The sequence below is a fragment of the Tinamus guttatus genome, unplaced genomic scaffold (assembly GCF_059628265.1).
Source record: "Tinamus guttatus ecotype Peru unplaced genomic scaffold, ASM5962826v1 Tinamus_guttatus_pri_ptg001584l, whole genome shotgun sequence".
NCBI lineage: Eukaryota > Metazoa > Chordata > Aves > Tinamiformes > Tinamidae > Tinamus > Tinamus guttatus.
The window spans coordinates 1-10,502 of record NW_028290118.1 but is presented as its reverse complement, the minus strand read 5'-3'; the positions used below and the strand labels follow the sequence as shown (position 1 = coordinate 10,502).

Here is a 10,502-nt window from a genome sequence, read left to right as displayed (position 1 = left end):
CTCCCGGCGCCGTTTCCGGCCCTTCCGGCGCCGTTTCTGCCGCCGCTCGGGGCCGTTTGTGGCGCCGCTCCCATGGCGGCCGCGGAGGCCCCGTCGCCGCCCCCGGAGTCCCCCCCGGCTCCCGACGCCGAGCCCGGGGACGGCGGCGGCGACGCGTGGGGGGTCCCGTGCAGCGACGAGGAGCTGGAGGCCGCGGGGCCCTGGGCGCCGCCGCCCGGCGCCATCCGGCGCCTGTTCGAGGCCCTCGCGGCCCGGGGCCGCCTCGCGCTCCGGGAAGGGCCCAGGCCCCGGCGGGCGCCGACGCCGGAGCCGCCGCGGGAGGAGGAGCCTGGGCGGGAGGAGGGGCCCGGGGGGGCGGGGCCAGCGCCCGAGGAGGACAGGTGAGCGGGGGGGGGGGCGGGGGGGACACCTGAGTCACGTGGGTGTCACCGGGGTCACGTGGGTGTCACCCGGGTGTCACCTGTGTCACCTGAGTGTCACCCCAGTGTCACCTGTTTATGCCCTGGGTGTCACCTGTGTGTGTGTGGGTGTCACCCGGTGTCACCCCATGAGGAGGACAGGTGAGCGTGGCCGGGGGATGGGTGTCCCCTGTGTCACCCTGTGCTCCGGGTGTCCTCTGGGTGTCCCCAATGTCCCCCCAATGTCCCCATTGTCCCCATTGTCCCCCCATGTCCCCCCATTGTCCCCCCATGTCCCCCCATTGTCCCCCATTGTCCCCATTGTCCCCATTGTCCCCATTGTCCCCCCATTGTCCCCATTGTCCCCATTGTCCCCTCAGGCCTCCGGTCGTCACCGAATTCGACTTCGCGGATGAACCGGCCGTTCCCGAGGGTTCCCTGCTGGAGCGACGGCGGGCGCCAGGTACGACCGGCCGGGAACGCCGGGAATCCCCCCGGAAACACCGGGAATCCCCCCGGAAACACCGGGAACCCCCTCCGGAAACACCGGGAATGCCGGGAACCCCCCCCTGGAAACCCCGGGAATCCCCCCCGGAAACACCGGGAATCCCCTCCGGAAACACCGGGAATCCCCCCCGGAAACCCCGGGAATCCCCCCCGGAAACACCGGGAATGCCGGGAACCCCCCCCTGGAAACCCCGGGAATCCCCCCCGGAAACACCGGGAATCCCCTCCGGAAACACCGGGAATCCCCTCTGGAAACCCCGAGAATCCCCCTGGAAACCTCGGGAATCCTGGGAATCCCCTCCAGAAACCCTGGGAATCCCGGGAATCCCCTCCGGGAATCCCCCCCGGAAACACCAGGAATCCCCCCTGGAAACCCTGGGAATCCCCTCCGGAAACCCCGGGAATCCCTGGAAACCCCCCCCGGAAACTCTGGGAACGCTGGGAATCCCCTCTGGAAATGCCGGGAATCCCCTCTGGAGAGCCACATGCCCAGGAATCCCCCTGGGAGACGCAGTATTCCCGGGAATTCCCTCCCTGGAAACCCAGGAGATGTGACATTCCCGGAAATCCCAACCCCCCCGGGATGCAGCATTCCCAGAATTCCAGTCCCCCCCCAGGAATTCCCAGGAATCCCCTCCGGAGACGCCGCATTCTTGGGAATCTTCTCTTGGGAAACGCGACATTCCTGGGATTCCCCCCCAGAATCCCGCCATTCCCGGCCCCCCCCTCCCCCCCGGGGCTCCGTGGCATTCCCGCCATTCCCGGGATTCCCTCCCCCCCCCCGTTCCCGCTGTTCCCGGGATTTCCCCCCCATTCCCGGGATCCCCCTGCTGTTCCCGGCATTCCCGGCGCTCCAAGGATTTCCCCCCCCGTTCCTGGACTCCCCCCCCATTCCCGCCATTCCCGCCGTTCCCAGCATTCCCGGTGCTCCCGGCGTTCCTGGGATTTTTCCCGTCCCCGGGATTTCTCCCTCATTCCCGGCGCTCCCACCATTCCTGCTGTTCATTCCCGGGATTTCCCCCCCGTTCCCGGCATTCCCGGTGCTCATTCCTGGCATTCCCGGCGTTCCGCTCATTCCCGCCGTTCATCCCCGCCGTTCCCAGCATTCCCCCCCGCCCCCGGGATTTCTCCCCCATTCCCAGGATTTCCCCCCCGTTCCTGCTGTTCCGGCCGCTCATTCCTGGCGTTCCCGGCATTCCGCCCATCCCCGGGATTTCTCCCCCATTCCCGGCATTCCCGCCACTCATTCCCGGCGTTCCCGGCATTCCCCCCGTCCCCGGGATTTCTCCCCCATCCCCGGGATTTCCCCCCCATTCCCGCCGCTCATTCCCGGCATTCCCCCTATCCCCAGGATTTCTCCCCTGTCCCTGGGATTTCCCCCTCTCATTCCTGGCATTCCCGCCGTTCCTGACATTCCCCTCATCCCCAGGATTTCCCCCCATTCCCAGGATTTCCCCCCCTCATTCCCGGCGTTCCCGGCATTCCCCCCATCCCTGGGATTTCTCCCCCATTCCGGCCGTTCCCACCGCTCATTCCCGCCGTTCCCGCCGCTCATTCCCACTGCTCATTCCCGGCATTCCCGCCGCTCATTCCCGCCATTCCCGGCGTTCCGCAGGGGCCCCGCGCACCGGTCGGAAGCGGGAAGCCCGGCTCGAGCGGGTCCTGTCGGACATGAAGCGGCACCGGCGCCTGGAGCAGCAGATCCTGCGGACGGGACGGGACGTGTTCGCGCCCCGCTGAGCGCCGGGAACGCCGGGAATGCCGGGAATGCCGGGAATCGGGAATTCTGGGAATCTCCACACCGGGATTCGGGAATTTCCACACCGGGAATTCCGGGAATTCCGGAGCAGCAGATCCTGCGCACGGGACGGGACGTGTTCGCCCCCCGCTGAGGAGCGGGAACGCCGGGAATGCCGGGAATGCCGGGAATTCCAGGAATCGGGAATGCCGGGAATCTCCACACCGGGAATTCCCGGAATTTCCACACCGGGAATTCCGGGAATTCCGGAGCAGCAGATCCTGCGGACGGGACGGGACGTGTTTGCGCCCCGCTGAGCGCCGGGAATGCCGGGAATGCCGGGAATCGGGAATGCCGGGAATCTCCGCACCGGGATTCAGGAATTTCCACACCGGGAATTCCGGGAATTCTGGAGCAGCAGATCCTGCGGACGGGACGGGACGTGTTCGCCCCCCGCTGAGGAGCGGGAATGCTGGGAACGCCGGGAATTCCAGGAATCGGGAATGCCGGGAATCTCCACACCGGGAATTCCAGGAATTCCAGGAATTCCGGGGATTCCGGAGCAGCAGATCCTGCGGACGGGACGGGACGTGTTCGCCCCCCGCTGAGGAGCGGGAATTCCGGGAATCGGGAATTCTGGGAATCTCCACACCGGGATTCCGGAATTTCCACACCGGTAATTCCGGAGCAGCAGATCTTGCGGACGGGACGGGACGTGTTCACCCCCCGCTGAGCGCCGGGAACGCCGGGAATTCCAGGAATCAGGAATTCTGGGAATCTCCACATTGGGATTCAGGAATTTCCACACCGGGAATTCCGGGAATTCCGGAGCAGCAGATCCTGCAGACGGGACGGGACGTGTTCGCCCCCCCGCTGAGGAGCGGGAATGCCGGGAATCTCCACACCGGGATTCGGGAATTTCCGCACCGGGAATTCCGGGAATTCCGGAGCAGCAGATCCTGCGGACCAGCCAGGACATCTTCACGCCCCGCTGAGGACCGGGAATGCCGGGAATTCCAGGAATCGGGAATTCTGGGAATCTCCACATTGGGATTCGGGAATTTCCACACCGGGAATTCCGGGAATTCCCAAGCAGCAGATCCTGCCGACGGGACGGGACGTGTTCGCACCCCACTGAGGAGCTGGGAATGCCGGGACTTCCAGGAATCGGGAATTCTGGGAATCTCCACATCAGAAATCGGAAATTCCCGGAATTCCCGAGCAGCAGATCCTGCGCACGGGCTGGGACGTCTTCGTGCCCCACTGACCCCCCCCCCGCCAGGAATTCTGGGAATTCTGGGAATTTCGGCGCTGGGAATTGGGAATTCCAAGAATGTCTACACCAGGATTCAGGGATTTCCGCACCGGGAATTCCGGGAATTCCGGAGCAGCAGATCCTGCGGACCGGCCGGGGCCTCTTCACACCGCGCTGACCCCATCCCGCCAGGATTTGGGAATTCCGGGAATTCTGGGAATCTCCATGCCGGGAATTGGGAATTTCGGGAATTTCCGCGCCGGGAATCAGAATTCTGGGAATTTCTGCTCCGGATTTCACTGTTTCAGGCTGTTTTTTGGGGTGGAATCGGCGCTTTCCGGTGGTCCCAGTGCCCCACGGCTGCCCCATAGCGACGTCTTCGCGTCCCGCTGCCCCCCCCCGCCGGGATTCGGGCATTTCGGGAATGGGAATTCCGGGAATTCCGGAATTTTGGGAATGGGAATTCCGGGAATTCCGGAATTTCGGGAATGGGAATTCTGGCATTCCCGCTCCGGATTTCACTGCTCCGGGCTGCTTTTTGGGGCGGATTCGGCTCTTTCCGGCACTTCCGGCGCCTCCCAGGGAGGGGGGGGGCCCGAGGGGCGGGGCCGCAGGCGGCCTGGGGGGGGGAAGGGAGAGCGTCACTGTGGCCCCTCCCCCGCTGACGTCACCGTAGCCCCTCCCACCCAGTGTCACCGCGGCCCCGCCCCCTCCTGGTGTCACGGGGGCCCCTCCCCTGCTGATGTCACCGCGGCCCCTCCCCTGCTGACGTCACCGTGGCCCCTCCCCCTTCCAGGTGTCACCATCCCCATGTCCCCTCCCCTCCCCCTGCTGACGTCACCGTGGCCCCTCCCCCTCCTGACGTCACCGTGGCGCCTCCCCCGCCCCCCCGGTGTCACCCTGTCCCCTCCCCCCCCCCCAGTGTCCCCATGTCCCTCCTGGTGGCCCCTTGTGCCCCCCCCCGTGTCCCCCTGGTGTCCCCGTGTCCCCACAATGTCCCCAGTGTCCCCATGTCCCCCCCGGTGTCCCCCGGTGTCCCTGTCCCCGTGTCCCCCCTCAATGTCCCCATGTCCCTGTGTCCCTCCCCCGGGGTCACTTTGTCCCCCCCTCCCGTGTCCCCTTGTCCCCCTGGTGTCCCCATGTCCCCACAATGTCCCCAGTGTCCCCCTGTGTCCCCCCTGGTGTCCCCATCCCCTCCGGTGTCCCCCATGTCCCCCCTTGTCCCCATGTCCCCCGTGTCCCCACAATGTCCCCAGTGTCACCCTGTCCCCCCCCCGGTGTCACCGTGTCCCCTCCTGGTGTCCCCGTCCCCTTGTCCCCAGGCCGGTGTCCCCATGTCCCCCTTCAATGTCCCCATGTCCCCCCTCAGTGTCACCGTGTCCCCCCCCACCGTGTCCCCACAATGTCCCCAGTGTCCCCCCCACACGTCTCCATGTCCCCCAATGTCCCCCCCCGTGTCCCCCCCCATGTCCCTTTGTCTCCGTGTCCCCATGTCCTCCCCATGTCCCCCCCCGTGTCCCCCCCCATGTCCCTTTGTCCCCAATGTCCCCCCTTGTCCCCATGTCCCCCCCCGTGTCTCCCCATGACCCCCATGTCCCCCCATGTCCCCAATGTCCCCCCTTGTCCCTTTGTCTCCGTGTCCCCCCCCCCCAATGTCCCCATGTCCCCAATGTCTCCCCTTGTCCCTGTGTCCCCATTGTCCCCCCCCGTGTCCCCCCCCTTGTCCCCATTGTCCCCCCGTGTCCCCCTCCCAATGTCCCCCCCCATGTCCCCAATGTCCCCCCTTGTCCCTTTGTCCCCATTGTCCCCCCCTTGTCCCCCCGTCCCCCCATGTCCCCCCTTGTCCCTTTGTCCCCATTGTCCCCCCCTTGTCCCCCCGTCCCCCCATGTCCCCCCTTGTCCCTTTGTCCCCATTGTCCCCCCCTTGTCCCCCCGTCCCCCCATGTCCCCCCATGTCCCTGATGTCCCCATGTCCCCCCCCCGTGTCCCCCCCTCGTCCCCTACCCCCCCGGATGATGTTTCCCGGGTCCAGGGCGGCCATTTCGGCCTCCTCCTCCCGGCGCCGCCCGAGCGCCCGGCAACGGGACAGGGAGAGACGACCTGAGGGACCATAGAGACTATGGAGACCATAGAGACTATAGAGAGACCATAGAGACCCATAGAGACCCATAGGGACCATAGAGAGACCATGGAGACCATGGAGACCATGGAGACCATAGGGACCATAGAGACCATGGAGACCATAGAGACCATAGAGACCATAGAGAGACCCATAGGGACCATAGAGACCATGGAGACCATGGAGACTATAGAGAGACCATGGAGACCATGGAGACCATGGAGACCATAGAGACCATGGAGACCATGGAGACTATAGAGAGACCATAGAGACCATAGAGAGACCATAGAGACCATGGAGACCATAGGGACCATGGAGACCATGGAGACCATAGGGACCATAGAGACCATGGAGACCATGGAGACCATGGAGACCATAGAGACCATGGAGACCATAGAGAGACCATAGAGAGACCCATAGGGACCATGGAGACCATGGAGACCATGGAGACCATGGAGACCATAGGGACCCATAGAGACCATAGAGACCCATAGGGACCATAGAGACCATAGAGACCATAGAGACCCATAGAGACCATAGAGACCCATAGGGACCATAGAGACCATAGAGACCATAGAGACCCATAGAGACCATAGAGACCCATAGGGACCATAGAGACCATAGAGACCATGGAGACCATAGAGAGACCATAGAAAGACCATAGAGACTATAGAGACCATAGGGACCATAGAGACCCATAGAGACCATAGAGACCATAGGGACCATAGAAACCATAGAGACCATAGGGACCCATAGAGACCCATAGAGACCATAGAGACCCATAGAGACCCATAGCGGGACCCATAGCGCCCCACATCCCGCCGCACACCCTGCCCCACATCCCGCCCCATAGCACCCCACATCCCACCCCATCCCGCCCCACACCCTGCCCCATAGCGCCCCCAAGTGCCCCATCTCACCCCACATCCCGCCCCATAGCGCCCCACAGCGCCCCACATCCTGCCCCACGCCCTGCCCCATAGCGCCCCACATCCCGCCCCATAGTGCCCCACATCGTGCCCCATAGCGCCCCACATCCCACCCCACACCCCGCCCCACCCCGCCCCACACCCTGCCACATAGCACCCCACATCCCGCCCCACATCCCGCCCCATCTCGCCCCACACCCTGCCCCACATCCCGCCCCCCAAGTGCCCCATCTAACCCCACATCCCGCCCCATAGCGCCCCATAGCGCCCCCCATCCCCTCCTCACCTTTGACCCCCAGCCGTCGCAGCTCCCCCCGCAGGGCCCCCTCCCGCTCCGCCCTCCCCCCGCAGCCCCCAACACCCCATCCTGCCCCATAGCGCCCCACACCCTGCCCCATAGCGCCCCATAGAGCCCCACATCCCGCCCCATAGCGCCCCATAGAGCCCCACATCCCACCCCATAGCGCCCCACACCCCGCCCCATAGCGCCCCCCATCCCCTCCTCACCTTTGACCCCCAGCCGTCGCAGCTCCCCCCGCAGGGCCCCCTCCCGCTCCGCCCTCCCCCCGCAGCCCCCCAGCAGCTCCCGGTAGTTGGGCCGGATCCCGCAGAGCCGGAGCAGCCGCCGGAGCCGCCGCTCGGCCGGGCCCGGAGCCGGAACCGGAACCGGAACCGGAACCGGAACCGGAGCCGGAGCCGGAGCCGGAACCGCCCGGGAGCCGGAGCCGGATCCAGATCCCGACCAGGATCGACCTCCGCTCCGAGGCCTCCTTTTCTCCTCGGATCCGCTCCCTTTTTTGCCCTTTTTGGCCTCTTTTTTCAATGGCCTCGTCTCCTTTTTGGCCTCGGATTCCGATTCAGACTCGGATTCGGACTGGGATCCGGATCCCTCCTCGGATTCCGACCGGGATTCGCTCCTCCGAGGCCTCCTTTTCTCTTCGGATTCGCTCCCTTTTTTGCCCTTTTTGGCCTCTTTTTTCAATGGCCTTCTCTTCTTTTTGGCCTCGGATTCGGATTCCGATTCGGACTCGGATCCGGCCTCGGATTCCGACTGGGATTCGCTCCTCCGAGGCCTCCTTTTCTCCTCGGATTCCGGCCCTTTTTTGGCCTTTTTGGCCTCTTTTTTCAATGGCCTCCTCTCCTTTTCCGACTCGGATCCGGATCCGGCCTCGGATTCCGACTGGGATTCGCGTTTCCTCCCAGGCCTCCTTTTCTCCTCGGATTCCGTCCCTTTTTTGGCCTTTTTTGCCTCTTTTTTCATTGGCCTCCCCTTTTCTTTGGCCTCAGATTCCAATTCGGACTCGGATTCGGCCTCGGATTCTGATTGGGCCTCAGATTCCGACCGGGATTCGCTTCTTTTCCGGCCCTTCCTCCTCGGCTTCTCCTCCTCTTCCTCCTCGGATTCAGTCCCTTTTTTGACCTTTTTTCCCCCTTTTTTCAATGGCCTCCTCCCCTTTTCGGCCTCGGATTCCGATTCGGACTCGGATCCGGCCTCAGATTCCGACCGGGATTCACTTTTCCTCCCAGGCCTCCTTTTCTCCTCGGATTCCGGCCCTTTTTTGCCCTTTTTGGCCTCTTTTTTCAATGGCCTCCTCTTCTTTTTGGCCTCGGACTCGGATTCGGCCTCAGATTCCGACCGGGATTCCCTTTTCCTCCGGCCCTTCCTCCGAGGCCTCCTTTTCTCCTCTTCCTCCTCTTCCGATTCCGTCCCTTTTTTGACCTTTTTTTCCCCTTTTTTGGCCTTTTTTCCCCCTTTTTTCAATGGCCTCCCCTCCTCTTCGGCCTCAGATTCCGACTCAGACCGGGATTCGGCCTCGGATTCCGATTCGGACCCGGATTCCGACCCGGATTCCACCTGGGATTCCCTTCTCCTTTGGGCCTTCGTCGGAGGCCGATTCCCCTCGTCCTCCTCCTCGGATTCTGTCCCTTTTTTGGCCTTTTTTTCCCCTTTTTTGGCCTTTTTTCCCCCTTTTTTCAATGGCCTCCTCTCCTTTTCGGACTCGGATCCGGATCCGGCCTCGGATTCCGACCGGGATTCCCGTTTCCTCCGGGGCCTTTTCCCGTTTTCCTCCTCGGATTCCGGCCCTTTTTTGCCCTTTTTCCCTCCTTTTCCCAATGGCCTCCGCTCTTCCTCCTCCTCTTCCCTCTTTTTTAAGGTGTTTTCCTCCTTTTTCCCCATTTCGCTCCCACTTTTCCCCCTTTTCCCGGGGGTTTCCGGAGCCTCCTCGGAGTCGCTCCCATTTCGGGCCCTTTTCCCGCCTTTTTTCCAGGATTTTTCCTTTTTCTCGCCCAATTCCCTCCTCCTTTGGGCCTTTTCCATTAACATTTTTAACGGGATTTCATCTTCATCCTCGGAATCGCTCCCAAATTTGCCCTTTTTTAGGGTTTTTTCATCCTCAGAATCGCTCTCAATTTTCCTTTTTTTGGGTCTTTTTTTTAGGCTTTTCTCATTCTCAGAATCACTCTCATTTTGGGCCATTTTTAGGGTTTTTTGGTGCTCAGAATCACTCTCATTTTTGCCCTTTTTGGGTCTTTTTTTTAAGAGCTTTTCATCCTCGGAATCGCTCTCATTTTTCCCCTTTTTTGGTCCTTTTTTTACAAGTTTTTCGTCTTCAGAATCGCTCTCAATTTTTCCCTTTTTGGGTCCTTTTTTTAGGGGTTTTTCATCCTCGGAATCACTCTCATTTTGACCCTTTTTTAAGGGTTTTTCATCCTCAGAATCGCTCTCATTTTCAGCCTTTTTGGGTCCCTTTTTTAGAATTTTTTTGTCCTCAAAATCACTCTCATTTTTGCCCTTTTTAAGTTTTTCCTCCTCGGAATCGCTCTCAATTTTCCTATTTTTTGGTCCTTTTTTCAGTGGTTTTTCATCTTCAGAATCGCTCTCATTTTGGTCCTTTTTGGGTCCTTTTCTAAGAGATTTTTCATCATCAGAATCACTCCCAATTTTGCCCTTTTTTAGAGGTTTTTCATCTTCAGAATCGCTCTCAATGTTCCCATTTTTAGGTCCTTTTTTTATAAGTTTTTCATTTTCGGAATCGCTCTCATTTTTCCCTTTTTTCAGTCCTTTTTTTAGGGGTTTTTCATCCTCAGAATCGCTCTCAATTTTCCCCTTTTTTGGTCCTTTTTTTAGCGGTTTTTCATCATCAGAATCGCTCTCATTTTTGTCCTTTTTTAGACGTTTTTCATTCTCAACATCACTCTCAATTTTCCCATTTTTAGGTCTGTTTTTTAGAGGTTTTTCATCCTCAGAATCGCTCTCAATTTTCCCTTTTTTTGCTCTTTTCTTAAAGGTTTTTCCATCCTCGGAATCGCTCTCAATTTTGCCCCGTTTTAGGGCTTTTTCCTCCTCGGAATCACTCTCCAATTTACCCTTTTTCATCCTTTTTCTGAGGGGTTTTTCCTCCTCGGAGCCGCTCTCGAATTTGCCCCTTTTTGCCCCATTTTCCGCAGTTTTTCCCTCCTCGGAGCCGTTTTCCCTCTTTTTCGACCCTCCTTTTTGGTGCTTTTCGCCCTCGGAGTCGCTCCCGTTTTGGTCCCTTTTTGCCCCATTTTCCTG

The 10,502-nt window shown here is 60.8% G+C and overlaps 2 protein-coding genes across 2 annotated transcripts; one reads left to right on the top strand and one right to left on the bottom strand.

Annotated features, from left to right (window-relative positions):
- The first annotated feature begins 72 nt into the window (after nt 1-72).
- On the top strand, nt 73-2,645 carry PAGR1 (PAXIP1 associated glutamate rich protein 1). The gene is made up of 3 exons (XM_088539306.1): nt 73-380; nt 779-861; nt 2,521-2,645. Exons 1-3 carry the CDS (start codon nt 73-75, stop codon nt 2,643-2,645), a joined length of 516 nt encoding a protein of 171 aa, XP_088395432.1.
- A 1,771-nt stretch (nt 2,646-4,416) lies between these two features.
- Nucleotides 4,417-10,457, bottom strand: LOC104575473 (uncharacterized; the record flags this gene model as incomplete). The annotated part of the gene is made up of 6 exons (XM_088539305.1): nt 4,417-4,517; nt 5,903-5,998; nt 7,454-7,596; nt 7,690-8,759; nt 8,904-8,963; nt 9,258-10,457. Coding segments are annotated over 6 exons (2,670 nt in total), but the record flags the coding sequence as incomplete, so codon positions are not given.
- Between the last annotated feature and the right edge of the window lie 45 nt (nt 10,458-10,502).